General features: G+C 40.4%; 1 protein-coding gene across 3 annotated transcripts in view; it reads right to left on the minus strand.

The window, feature by feature from the left end:
* Window positions 1-1,123: 1,123 nt before the first annotated feature.
* Window positions 1,124-13,279, minus strand: part of BNC1 (basonuclin zinc finger protein 1) — a 28,966-nt gene continuing 16,810 nt past the window's right edge. For 2 of the 3 annotated variants that reach the window (XM_035303960.3, XM_035303959.3), the window contains 3 exons: window positions 12,311-12,546; window positions 8,118-9,979; window positions 1,124-3,374 (listed from right to left, as the gene is read on the minus strand). In XM_035303960.3, coding sequence (XP_035159851.1) covers window positions 2,690-3,374; window positions 8,118-9,979; window positions 12,311-12,520 — 2,757 coding nt within the window. In that variant the 5' untranslated portion in view covers window positions 12,521-12,546 and the 3' untranslated portion in view covers window positions 1,124-2,689. Of the gene's footprint in view, window positions 3,375-8,117; window positions 9,980-11,059; window positions 11,195-12,310; window positions 12,547-13,279 lie in introns of those variants that run through there. The other variant, XM_054258290.2, reaches the window with a different exon arrangement.

A 13,279-nucleotide genomic window follows, 5' to 3' on the forward strand; every position in this document is an offset into this window, starting at 1 on the left:
GGAAGAGAAACCTGACAACAGATCAAATGTAAAGAGATTAGTGGGAAAAGGGGATGGAGAAGAGAAGTAGCAGGGGTGAGAAGCTTCCAAATGACAAAGCTGCAGGACTTGTAGGCCTTGGGAGACTGGATTTTATACTCATTGTTAAGGGAAACCACTGGATGGTTTTGAGTTGAAGCACACATAATCTGATGTACATCTTAGAAAGACCATTTTGGCCATTGCAGAATGTAAGAAAGAAAACAGATCAGTTAAGAGGCGACTGCAATCATAAAGATGATAGGCCTTAGAATAGGGGGAGAACAGTACAGATGATGGCAGAAGTGTTCAGTTTCTCTCTGATAACTTTTCTCTCGGTTAAGTATAAAGAAAGATGAACTGAGAGTAGGGCTGGATGGGTAGATAGAATCATACTCTTACTATATTGGAAGGGTAGGAAAAAAGGTGAAAAAACTACAAGTTAAAAAATTCATTTTTTTTTTAAAACAACGTGCATTTTTAAGAAGAAGTTTAAATCTTCTCACTGCATTCTATTTGGAGCATTGGCTATACGACTTCTCATTGAAAGCACTGTATTTTTTTTTAAATAACTTTTTTTTTGAGATGGAGTCTTGCTCTGTCACCAGGCTAAAGTGCAGTGAAATGATCTTGGCTCACAGCAACCTCTGCCTCTCAGGTTCAAGTGATTCTCATGCCTCAGCCTCCTAAGCAGCTGGGATTATAGCTACTGTGCCCGGCTTTTTGTAATTTTAGTAGAGTCCAGGTTGGCCAGGGTGATCTTGGACTCCTGACCTCAGGTGATCTGCCTGCCTCGGCCTCCCAAAGTGCTGGGATTACGGGCGTGAGCCACTGTGCCTGGCCTGTATTTTTCTTGGTAAAAGATCAGCACACCCAGATCCTCCTGCCAATGAAGTAACCACTTCGTTTCTTTTTGAATTCATTAATTTCTGCAATTTTTGTTTGAGATGTGGCAGTAGTTGCTACTCCCTGTCCACTAGACCCCCGCCCCCAACCTTTAGGGTTTTCAGCTCTGTCAAATTCATAATGCATCTCTGTGTGTGTGCATAAGCATATGCACTTGTACAAAACACAGCCCATAAGACAAAACCATTTTTACAAATGCTTGCCTTTTTAAACAAAAGGTGTGCCATATATTTTTATTAAATCATAGAAAACATTTGTATACAAATTTTTTCACTTTGGGAAAACTGGAATATTAAACAGTTGGGTAACAAAACAGTTGAAAGATACATCTCACTTTAAATAGAAACAAGTTTTAAGTTGTCACATTTATTAAAACAAAAAAAAAGTTGAAATAATTGGTACAGGTTGTTGGCTTTTCTTCAGCCTTCAGAGGAATAATATCTCTTTTAACCCTCAATTTTCTTTAAGAATGTTTTTTATTACTTACATCAACCACAAGTTTAAAAGGTAGTTAACTTGAATTCTGAATACAAAATCAATGTCCTTGTATCTAAACAGGCTTTTAGAATACTGTAAATGATGAATTTCAGGAGATGGTTTCATTCCACAGGGCTGATTAAACTTCCTTTCTACAATGGAAAATGTGTATAACAGTGTGGAATATACTTCACAATAAGTTAAATATTAAGACATACAATATGGCATAATGTCCTACTTTTTTTTTTCTACCAAGTAAATTCAAAAGTTCATCCTAATCTTATAAATTTATAAAAGGGTGAAGACTGAGAGATCCAGTGATACTGAAAATACACAGCAACCATCAGAACCACATTCTCTATGGCAGAATATGTACAAATGGTCCTGCCAAAATCATGCCTGCATTCATTCCTCAGGTGACCAAAAAGAACAGACTCTGAAGTTCACCACATGAAATGAACGGTGACTCTGACATTTAGGTCATCACTTATTCTGCTTCTGAGCAGAGATTCAGAGGTGATACAGTGCAAAATCTGCACTCACACTAAATACCACATAAGCACAAATTAAATATTATCAAAATATTTTTAAATTAAATTGAAGACTGTTATTTAAGTGCATGAGACATTTTCCCCCAGCTTCTTGAATGCATGTTACAGAACAAGAATTAATAAGGAAAATATCAGAGGCCAACCCAATCCTCTGAACTACCTGGGGTAACATATGAGACCTTTGGCACAGGGCTGAGGGGAGGCACAATTATCCACTGGAAATACATGGATGGTCTCAAAAAGTCAGTCAGTCTTCTAAAGTCAGGTCTGGATCTCAAACTCATTGAAGAAGGAAATGAAAATGCTATCGTTGGGACTGGTATCTTGTCCATGGTGAGTCTTCTTCCCCAGGACACTTCTTATCCAAGACCCTTAACACTGCAAGCCTCATTTAAAGCCACCCCCAGGTCCTGGCCCACTGCTGTTGATCTGCAGACCTGGACCTTTCCCAGGAAATATGTAAACAAATCTGGGAAAAACTGCAATTCTGCAAGTTTTCCTTCTAACAGTGAAAGACCTCTTGGGCTAAGAAAAATAATAGGAAAGGCTTCCCCAGTGTCATCTTCCCACAAGGTTTGTCTTTTGCTCATTCTGCTGTGGAAAACTATAAAGTCAAATCAAATAGTTTTGCCTGACTTGCCCCAAAGGATATTAAACAGTAAGAACCATTTCTTTGGATTACCTTATTCCTGAATTATGACTAAAGCTTATCTGAGCATACTTGGTTTGCCAACTTGTTACTGGAGGTGACTTGGAGACGAGGCCAGGCTTTTGTGCAGGTTGGGATTCTGGCTATGTCTGTTTCGACTGCGAACAGATGAAAACATGGTGTTGCAGCCTGGTACTTTGCATTTGTGGAGCTGGCGAAGGTGCACAGTTTTGTAGTGGGCTCTAAAAGTCCCTTTGTTACTGTATGTCTTTTGGCAGAGATGACAGGTTATGGGCAACCCAGAGGGCAGGCTGGCAAGGCTCTGGTCAGCCTTCTCCATCAGGACACAGATGGGGTACTCATCTTCCCCGGGAACAAGGCTCGGCCCTTCACAGTTCCCATCACTGTCCTCCATAAGCACAATGCCTTCCTCACTCACCCCGTCAGAGTCCCAGGAGGAATGGCTGCTACTCTCTGACTTCATGCTTGAGGTAGTACTCAAATCCAGGATGGTGCCCTCGCTGAAGGGGCCGGAGTTGTAGCTCTCCAGGCTGGCATTGTGGACTTGGGTTATTGGGTAAACCAAACTGCCCATTCGACTTGTTCCTTTGAAAATGACAGATGTCTGGGAGGCTTGCTGTGTAAAAGCCACATCCTGATAGGCTTCCTTAGCCATATCTTTCAGAAAGTAAGCTGCACGGAAGTGGTCTTCACTGCTCTCCAGTGCTTCTTGGCTCAATGCTTTCTGGTGAAGGTTTAGGTTTGAGCTGTGTCTACAAGAGTGAAAAGATGATTAGTAATGTGTTGGTCTATTTTAGAAATAGTCATCATTCTGAGTGGAGAGACTTGGTAGATACAAGGAAAAACGTGTGGTATGGGAGCACTGATGATAAGGGGGTAGGCCTCCATGAGATGTAACACCTGTTTAATGGATACAGGCCCACTGTTGTTCATTGCTTGTCAGAAGTTAGTGTTCACCAGGAAAGCCGACAGTCTGGAAACTGAAAATATGCAGTTCTCTTTGATTTCCACTGTCTGTCTGATGTACTTTTGTATCTCACTGTTTCAGAGCTCATATCTGCTTCTGCATATGAAGAAGCAGACTGGTTTAGACATACCCCTTCTTCCAGGAATCTTTCCTTAATTTCTCACGGTGCCCTCCCATGTGCCCATAGCAACATTCCCCCATTGTAGAAGTCATCACATTCAACTGTAATTGTCTGTTTCTGGTCTGTCTCCCAGAATGGCTAGACTACATCACTAGACCAGTTTAACTGGGATGCTGGAACCAGGAGATCCCAGGAGAAAACTGGTCACAAACTACAAGGAGCTAAGAAGAGGACTTTATTTCAATGAAATCAGGAATTATTACCTTCTGGAGTGCACTGTCCAATATAATAGCCACTAGCCATACATGGGTACTGAGCATCTGAAATATGACTAGTGTCATATGTTGAAAGGATATTTTGGATATACTAAATTAAATGTTATTAAATTTTAATGCATCTGCTTTTTATTTTTTTTACTTTTTTCCAGTGGCTATCAGACTATTTAAAATTTCCTGTGAAGCTTGCATCGTATTTCTATTGGATAGCATTGGTCTAGAGCACTGACATACACTTCATCCTAAAAGTTCTACAAGTTCTACAAGAATCTGATTGGCTAGAATTGTGCATGTAGTTTAGTTCATATTTGTAATGTTTCACTATCCTATACCAGACAGAAGTTTTGCAAATGCAGCAGAATAAGCATACCACCAATCTTCTACCCAATGATTACTCTTGAAGGGCAGATAATGACTATCTATTATGACACATGCCTTTTAGTCATATGTTATCATTTAGAAGTAACCTGTAAATCAATGTTGCTCTTCTTTAGAAATCCTCTGCTAACTTTTGACAAGAAAAAACAATCCTTACGAAGGGGGTTACAATCTTATATGTGATAGGACAATTATTCCAAATAGAGAAAATACTCTCCCAATACATATCAGAATGTATGGCAGGGTCAAGTTGGGGAAAACATCTTCACCAAAATAAGTAAGAATTGAATTTTCTAAATCCCCAAAGACGTGTGTGTGGGAAGCTAATCAAGTTTTATAAAATGTATAAAATTTACTGTTCAATTTTTGTCTTCTATTCCCTTACACGTATTTTCTGGACATAATCAGAATTTTACTCCCAGATAACATACTTTGCAAGCAGCCCTTAACTCCAACTCTGCCCTGTGATTATGTCAGCCTTCTGGGTTGAAGGGGCTGGTATGTGCCAGCAGAAAACCAGACACTGGGTTGACATACAGGTGATTAAAAAGAAAGACAAGCACATTTATTGGAACCTAGTACAGAAAGGTCCCTACTGCAACAAAGCAAACCTCTGGGCCTCATACCCAACTCCTGAGTATTCCATGCATACCAATAGCTAACTTGTGGGTTCTCTCCCCCTTCTCAAGCCTTAGAAGTGCCATGTCCCCTAAGACCAGTAACTACTACAACTCTAAAAACCCTGTGAATCATGTACCAGGCTTTCAGTCTCTAGGGCTTTGCTAATCCTGTACTCACTGCCCACGTCTGCGTCTCTTCCCTTCAACCTCTACCTCTCTCTCTCCAACTCTTCCTCTTGGCTTCTATTTTGGTTAGTTGAGACCAGTGGTTCTCAGAGTGTGATCTGAGCACCCCTAGTGGTTCCTGAGGCCCTTTTGGGGATTTCTGGAAGTCAAAGCCTCATAATTCTAAGATATTGTTTGCCTTTTTCATTTTCATTGTCTCATGAGTGCACAGTGGAGTTTTTCAGAGGCGATGTGACATGATTTTGCAACAGAGCATATGCAGAAGCAGATAGGAGAATCTAGTTGTCTTTACAAAGTCAGACATTAATGAGATTTTACATTTTTATGTAAAACAAAGCCACTCATCTTACTAAATTTTTGCTTTTGGAAAATGTAGTTTTTAAATAAACATATGTTAATATATAAAGTTGAATAACTTTTTAATTTCTAAAATAAATTTTGATAGATATAACCCAAATGGAGAGCAGCTCTTCAGTAACCTTACGTTTAAGTATTTGTAAAGGGGTTATAAAATGAAAATGTTTCAGAGTTACTGCTGTAGACATACCCTTTCTTCCGGGAAGCTTTCCTTAACTTCTCAAGGTGCCCTCTCATGTACCCACAACAGCCTACATTTCCTCCATTGTAGAAGTCATCAAATTCAACTGTAATTGTCTGTTTCTGGTCTGTCTCCCCCACTACAGAAGGCCTCTGTGGGCAGGAGTTATGTCCCCAGCACCTAACATAGAAAGTTCTTAATATTCATGGGGTAAATAAGCATCCAGGGTGCTGTCCTAGTCCCTTCCTGATGGGTCTTGCTAACTGTTGCTGGCAGTAGCAGTGGCTCAAAAAGAAGTTAGCTGTCCCTACAGCAATGTAGTTCTCAATCTCTGACTGAGGGAAATGGTGTTAGGTCTGGGCATGCCCACAAAGTCCTATTTAAAATACTGTCACTTAAATCATAAATTCTAAGTAAAATGCATTTCAAGTTCTAGACTACTGGAATTAGCGGTTTTAATTTAGAATGCAAAATGCTTTCCTGTTGTGGCGATTGGGAAGGGCTCATCTATTAATGCAAATAGGTCAGAACATAAGGAAATATTAAATCTATGAAAAATAAGTATCAAATAAAAAAGTATCTGAATCCAATGTGCCTTCTAATTTAGTAGATACTGTAGGCTAGAACAGTATCATAAATATCAAAGATAATATGACCAATGTAACTGTCTCTTTATAACAGCTTATTCACAAACACTCCTCCTCTTGGAGGCAAAAGGAGAAGGACTGGTTCACTAATTAGGGTACCTTGGTGGTTTGGTTCAATATCCTATCAGTAGAAACACTGATTTAATATAAACATTTAACTAATATCTCCTGTGCTCTATCCTCTTTGCTAAAGACAATGAGTATGTTCTCATGAGCCATGTCCAGGAATGCATGTGGGAGTCTGTACCTTTTCACCGTCTTAACAAATTAGGTAACTATTACAAACTTGGACTAAATGTTCATGTTGAACTGCTTCAAGTCAAGCTTGTTTCTGCAAATGTAGCATTTTAATATTCAGTGCACCATTTAGTATTTATCATATTGCATTTCATAAGGCAGCTGATCTTTTCCATAAGCCTCCTGGGGCCATCTTCTGGTATGCTTGCTCTTCTATTTACAGGCTGGAAGGAAGGTGACCTGAAGAGTGGTTAAGTGACTCAAGTTCATAAAGAAAAGCACAGGCAAGATGGTAACAGCAGTGCTATCCCCACAGTGATGAGATATGCTCTATGGCGAGGCACTTTGTCACCAGAGTTTGCCTCTACGTTTTTGTCATGAAAACTCAGGATCTTTCAACAAGAAATCACAATCCCTAAAACCACCTGCCAATCACCTTTATTCTTTTATATCTTAATATTTAAAAAACCTTCAATAAAGCAGTGATTCTTCCTTTTAAATGTAGCTGAGTAACTAGAAATAAACTGAAATATTTTATTCTATGGATTTCATATTATCAAATGAAACTGGGTTAAGTTTTGGTAAGCTATAATAGTAATTTTAAAAGTTCCCTTCTCACTCTATTCAATTATTTATGCTTTACTCTACCTGCTAATATGACCAGTAGTTCATGATTTCTTTTTTCTCTTTTTTTTTTTTTTGAGACAGAGTCTCACTCATTTGCCAGGCTGGAGTGCAGTAGCGTGATCTCCGCTCACTGCAATGTCCACCTCCCAGGTTCAAACAGTTCTCCTGCCTCAGCGGCTGGGACTACAAGCATGCAAAATCATGCCCAGCTAAGTTTTGTGCTTTTATTAGAGACAGGGTTTTACCATGTTGGCCAGGATGGTCTCGATTTCTTGACCTTGTGATCCCACCCGCCTTGGCCTCCCAAAGTGCTGGGATTACAGGTGTGAGCCACCGCACCAGGCCGAATTTCATGATTTCTTATCCCATTCCCTTGGGGCTGGATGTGTTTCTGAATTCAGAATTTCTCAGACTCCCTATTTACTGGAAACCACTAATTCCAGTAGTCTACTACTAAATGATGCATATAATGAAACATTGTTAATGTCCTATAATAAATCCATTACTATCTGTACTACATATGTATTTATAAATCCACACAAAAGGGAATTACAGAAGATTACAAATAACCTCACATCACTTTAGGTCAGGTTTTGCAGCCAAATTAGGTTAGGTTTTTGGAAGTAAAAATTTATGAATTTTTACTTCCAACATATGGAAATATGAAAATTCATAGAACAGTGTTTCTCAAACTGTGGCCCCCAGAATAGTAACATCAGCATCAACTGGTAGCTTGTTAAAAATGCCAACTCTTGGGCCTCACCCCAGACCTAATGAAATGTAAATTCTAGGGTGGGGCCCAGAAGTCTGTGTTTTAACAACTCTCCAGGTGATTCTGATGCATGTTAAAGTTTAAGAGCCACTGCCTTAGAAAAAATGATTGCCAGCAGATGCCTTACCTGTCTCTGCTCCTGCGGGAGGGAAAGGTAGCATTACAGCCCTCCACTGTGCATGTGTGTGTTTCTTTAACATGCATATTCTTGTAATGCATTTTCACACTGCAAGCATTTTTAAAGGTCTTCTTGCAGATGTCACACTGGAAGCGATTTTCTTCCATCTGCTTTGCTAATGCATGCTGACCCATGTGCTCCAGTTCTTTAGAATCTTCAAGACAAGGAAAAGCCATTCCCCTGTTGGACAAAGCATTGAAGAGTCCCCCAGCCAGCAGGCGCTGCTGCAGTTCCATGTATTCAGAAAAAGGAACTTGGGGCTCCATTCCAGGTGTGAAGTAGTGTTCATGGCCACCATCCTCAACCTCCCTTGGCACCATGATCAACGCTGGTGTCTGCTCAGTCTCCCTCTCTGAGTTGTGTGTGGCCTGCTCAGGGGGTTGGCTGATGGCTCCACTGGACTCAATCACTGATTCACGATGGCAGGGCCTCTCTCCTTCAAGGAGAGGCTTCCCTAAGCTTCCTGACTGTGTGTGCTGCTCCTCAGATACTCTGTGTGACAGAGGACTGAAGGCCTCCTGCTCATCTTCACTGACCACCTGCAGGGGCATGTCTTCATCTGAGCTGAGGTTGTGTCTTTTCTCATTAGCTATTTCCACAGCTTCTTTCTCTATTTTGATAGGCATACTGGACTTCCTAGATTTCTTCTTGGGAAGGGCATCAAATGGCATTTCATTTGAAACCAGCTGTTCTGGGATTGAAGAGGACAACAGTGGGAGGGAAGGCAGCATCCCAGGCGTGTTTGCTACCTCGGCAGGTGTGGCTGGACTGCGGTAAAAAGGAAGGACTGGCTGGACTGTCTTTAGGTTGGGAAAAAGTACACCATTTTGCCCAATGTTTGGGAAAGCTGGTTGGCCTTTGGAATCCTCTCCTGAACCAGGGTAGCTGGGAGGCGGCCTATAGTCTGGGGATGTCACTGTGAAACCTGGGCACTTGTAGTTCTCAGAGCTGGCCAGGTTCAGGCTATTCCTGAGGTCTTTATCCCGGTTATTTCTGTTCATTGGCATGTGCAGCCGAGGGTTGGGGTTGGCGCTATGGCGATTCCGGCTCCTTAGGGAACTGAACACCATGTTACACCCTTCGATGGTGCATTTATGCTTGATCTTCAGGTGGACGGCATTGTAGTGGATTTTGAGGGTGCCTTTGTCATAGAAGGTCTTCTCACATGCAGTGCAGAATACCCGGCCCTTCTTTGTACCAAGGCTATTCCTCTCCGGCTTCACTTTAGCCTCAGGGGATAACTGTGTCCTTTCAAGCTTAGTGACAATGTTATATGAGCTGGAGTCACTTAAATGGGTGCTGTCTTTTTTAGTGATAGCATCTGGACAGTTTAAACACTGATCTTTTTCAACCTGAAATGGTGTGGAACTGGAAGTTAAGAAGCTGCTGTTAGGGAAGGGCCCATGGACTTCCTGTTTGGGGTCCTGACTTTGGTCATGACCCTGCTCCAACATATATTGTTCAGGCAGTGACCCTATCAGTGCAGGAGGCAGAGGGTTGAAGAACTGGAAAGGCAGCATGAAAGTCATGTTGCTTATGAGGTTCTCAAAGGGGTGTATACTGCTGGGGTTTCCTTTGTCCACAGGCGTGGGAAGGCTAGAACTCCTGTGGCTGCAGCTCTCGATGAAAGCCCTGATATCTACATTTGCTGTGGAAGGTGGTATGATGATGGACTGCTCTTCTTTCTCCTGAATTGCCATGAGTTCAACTATGGATTTGGTCTCTCCAAAACGAAGGAACTGCTGCAAGGTGGCCACTTCTTCCTCACTGGTCATGATGCTCCAGTGATCCAACACCTTTCCTGATGCATCCTAAACCCAAACCAGATTTTATTAGTGTGATCAATTTACAACTCTTTATCCTTTTCTCTAAAAATGTAGTACACTAGACTATAGAATACCTTTGTATATATGAGGAAAAGATGAACGCAGGGCTTTGGAGAGTTTAGTCTCTGTACACCCTACTCTCCCAGGCCAGAAGCTTTGTGCAGAACATAAGCTGCACATATATAAGCAGTAGTGTTACAATTAGTGTAAAAGAGAGAAATAAAATATTACTTAAGCTGAAGTAAGGGAAATGTGGTAATTATTTTTCACCTCATTTCAGACCAATTGGTTGTCTTGCATTAGACATAATAATTTTCCCTATTAAATTAAAATATGTATCATTTGAACAATAGCAGCTTCCTTATCTAAAGAGGATAGATGAAACAATCAGGCCTAGATATATTTCAAGTATTCATTTGTTGCAAGTTTAATAATCTTCCTAAGCAACTAACATCAGAAAACAAATGAACCTGTATTGATCTATTGCCCATGTTCACAAAGCAGAGCTGTAATTACACTCGAGTGTTGGAGATCTTTCAAACTGTAGCAAGGCCTAACTTTTCCCAAAACTACAATAAATATTTTATCATAGAACATGTATTTGATGGCCTACTGAGATTTTTCACAGTGCATGTAAGAGTTTTGAACAATGTAACATCATAAATTTTTCATGCACTAGAGGTTCAAGGTAATTGATTCCATATTTTTAATCCTAACACTAGAAAGCAAGATTATTAGGATCATTAAATATTGATCTATGTCATAATGTAAGATCATAATGCTACTCTACATAAATCGTCGTTTCTAGTCTGCTGGGGGTCCTGCACTAGAGGTGAGCAAACATTTTTACAGGGAAAGATTATCGGCTTTTGAGTTAAAAATAAGTGAGTACAAATTCTGGGTTTGCCACATACTAGTGAAATGACTTTCAGCATGATTTTGAGGCACTCTGAGTCTCTGGTTTTTCTGATTGAAAATGGGGATAATATACCTAACTCTTAAGATTATTAGAAGAGGATCTAGGTCTATATTGTTATTAGTGTTCATTTTAATTACATTGCCTACCTCAGTAGACTGACATCTATGATGGTCTTGGAAATATGTCGGCCTCCCATTTCATTGAAATTTTTACCAAAATTTGACACTTTCTAGTGTAATGGCAAGAAAATACAATGCTGTAGCTGTTTCATATCTTAAAGGAATGATGTTTCATTTCAGGAAACATGTTATTTGCTTCTAAAAACACTTTGATGGCCTCTTTGGAAATGAAACATGAGGCCTACACACTCATAGCATGATCTGGGAACAGAGGTAAAATAATCTGCAAAATAAAGAGGACAGAGAGGATTAAGGGCTTGGAATACTCGAGTAAAGAAGAGAATGTATGAAGAGGCCAAAAGAAAACTGGGGTATAGGGAGGGAGGGAGGGAAGGAGGGAGAAGCATATATATACAAATATACATATACAGAGAGAGAGAGAGAGAATAAGCAAATGCATACATGAACACAGAAATATCATAAAAAATAGAGCCTAGGAAGGAAAAACATCAGTGAGATGGCAGAAGGCTTTAAAGAACAGGAAGGTGTGCCATGAAATGATACATTATTTGCTGAGTGGTTCTGTAAGTTCCCTTTCTCACTCCCAAACTCTCAGTAAAATCTAATACAGACATCATCTTTTTTTTTTTTTTTTTTGAGATGGAATTTCACTTTGTCACCAGGCTGGAGTGCAGTGGCATGATCTCGGCTCACTGCAACCTCCGCCTCCTGGGTTCAAGCAATTCTCCTGCCTCGGCTTCCCAAGGAGCTGGGTCTATAGGTATATGCCACCACACCCAGCTAATTTTTGTATTTTTAGTAGAGATGGGGTTTCACTATGTTGGCCAGGATGGTCTCCATTTCTTGACCTTGTGACCCACCCACCTTGGCCTCCCAAAGGGCTGGGATTACAGGCATGAGCCACTACACATGGCCGACAAACAGCATCTTGTGTCAGTAAGTAGTTTGGGACTAATGAAAGACGTGGAGGCAGCACTTGAAATGGGGCAACTGGTTTATAGTGGAAGAGGTAGTTTAGTTAAAGCCAAATCAGAGAATATATAATACTCCCATATTCTAAAGCTTCATAGATATTTTGAGGGAAAGCCTTGGACTCCCCCCAAGAACATGAGGTAGGGGCTTAGGCCATTAGAAAAAGTATTAAAGGGAAAGATGGCCGCCAAGGGCAGTAGTATTGGGAGGTAACAGGGTTATTTCAGATATATGGGCAAAAATTTCAGAAACACCCTAGGAGGACAGTGGTCATGGTTACTGTACCTGCAGCACATAGCCACGGATGTAATCCTGAAGGGTCCAGTCCAAGGCATGGAGGATCTGGAGAACCTCATCTTGCTTCAACACACTGAAGAGCCGGTCCAGTAGGATTTTTAGGCGAACGGGGATGGCCTGGGTCCCATAGAGCATGAGGCTGCTAATATCAAACACCACATTGGACTGGACAATCTCCACTTGGCTTGTTGGATACATGGGGGGAATCCTTAGCTTACTTAGAGCTGAAAAATCAAATTGAGAAAATGACATTTTGAAAAGTTCTAATTGTAAGAGAAGCACTGCAAAAAAAGTAGTTTAGGACTAATTCTTGGTTATTTGTTCCACAGAAAATACATGAATATACAAATGATTAAATACCTTATAGCTACGAAACTTCAAATTATTTATAGGAACTTCTAAGATAAATGAACTGGCCTGAGACTTTAATCCCTTTCTTGTGGCCTTGCTAAGGAGAGAAATAGTCACAAACAAAGAAACAAGGAAAGGGGGAAAAAACTGAGGTGGCACATGCATAATCAAGAGGATGGATAATCAGGAAGCATAGAGTCTTGGGATGAAGAATCTGGGCTTGGGAATCTCAAGAGATCTGGGTTTGAGCATTAGTTGTGGGGCTTGACATTTGCTAGTTTTGGGGCTTGACAAATTAACCCCCCCTAAGGCCATGCTATCCAATGTAATAGCCACTAGTCACATATGGCTATTTAGATTAAAATGAATTAAAATTAAATAAAATTAAAAACTCCATTCCTCAATTACACTAGTTGCATTTCAAGTACTCAGTAGTGGCTACTGCAGAGTTGTCAGATTTGGCAAATAAAAAAATAGGATACCCAGTTAAATCCAAATATAAATTTCAGATAAACAATGAATGGGTAGGATATATGTATACTAAAAATATTCATTGGGACATATCTAGGCTAAAACATTTTCTGTTGTTTATCTGAAATTCAAATT

The sequence above is a fragment of the Callithrix jacchus genome, chromosome 6, assembly GCF_049354715.1.
Source record: "Callithrix jacchus isolate 240 chromosome 6, calJac240_pri, whole genome shotgun sequence".
In the NCBI taxonomy this organism is placed as follows: Eukaryota; Metazoa; Chordata; class Mammalia; order Primates; family Cebidae; genus Callithrix; species Callithrix jacchus.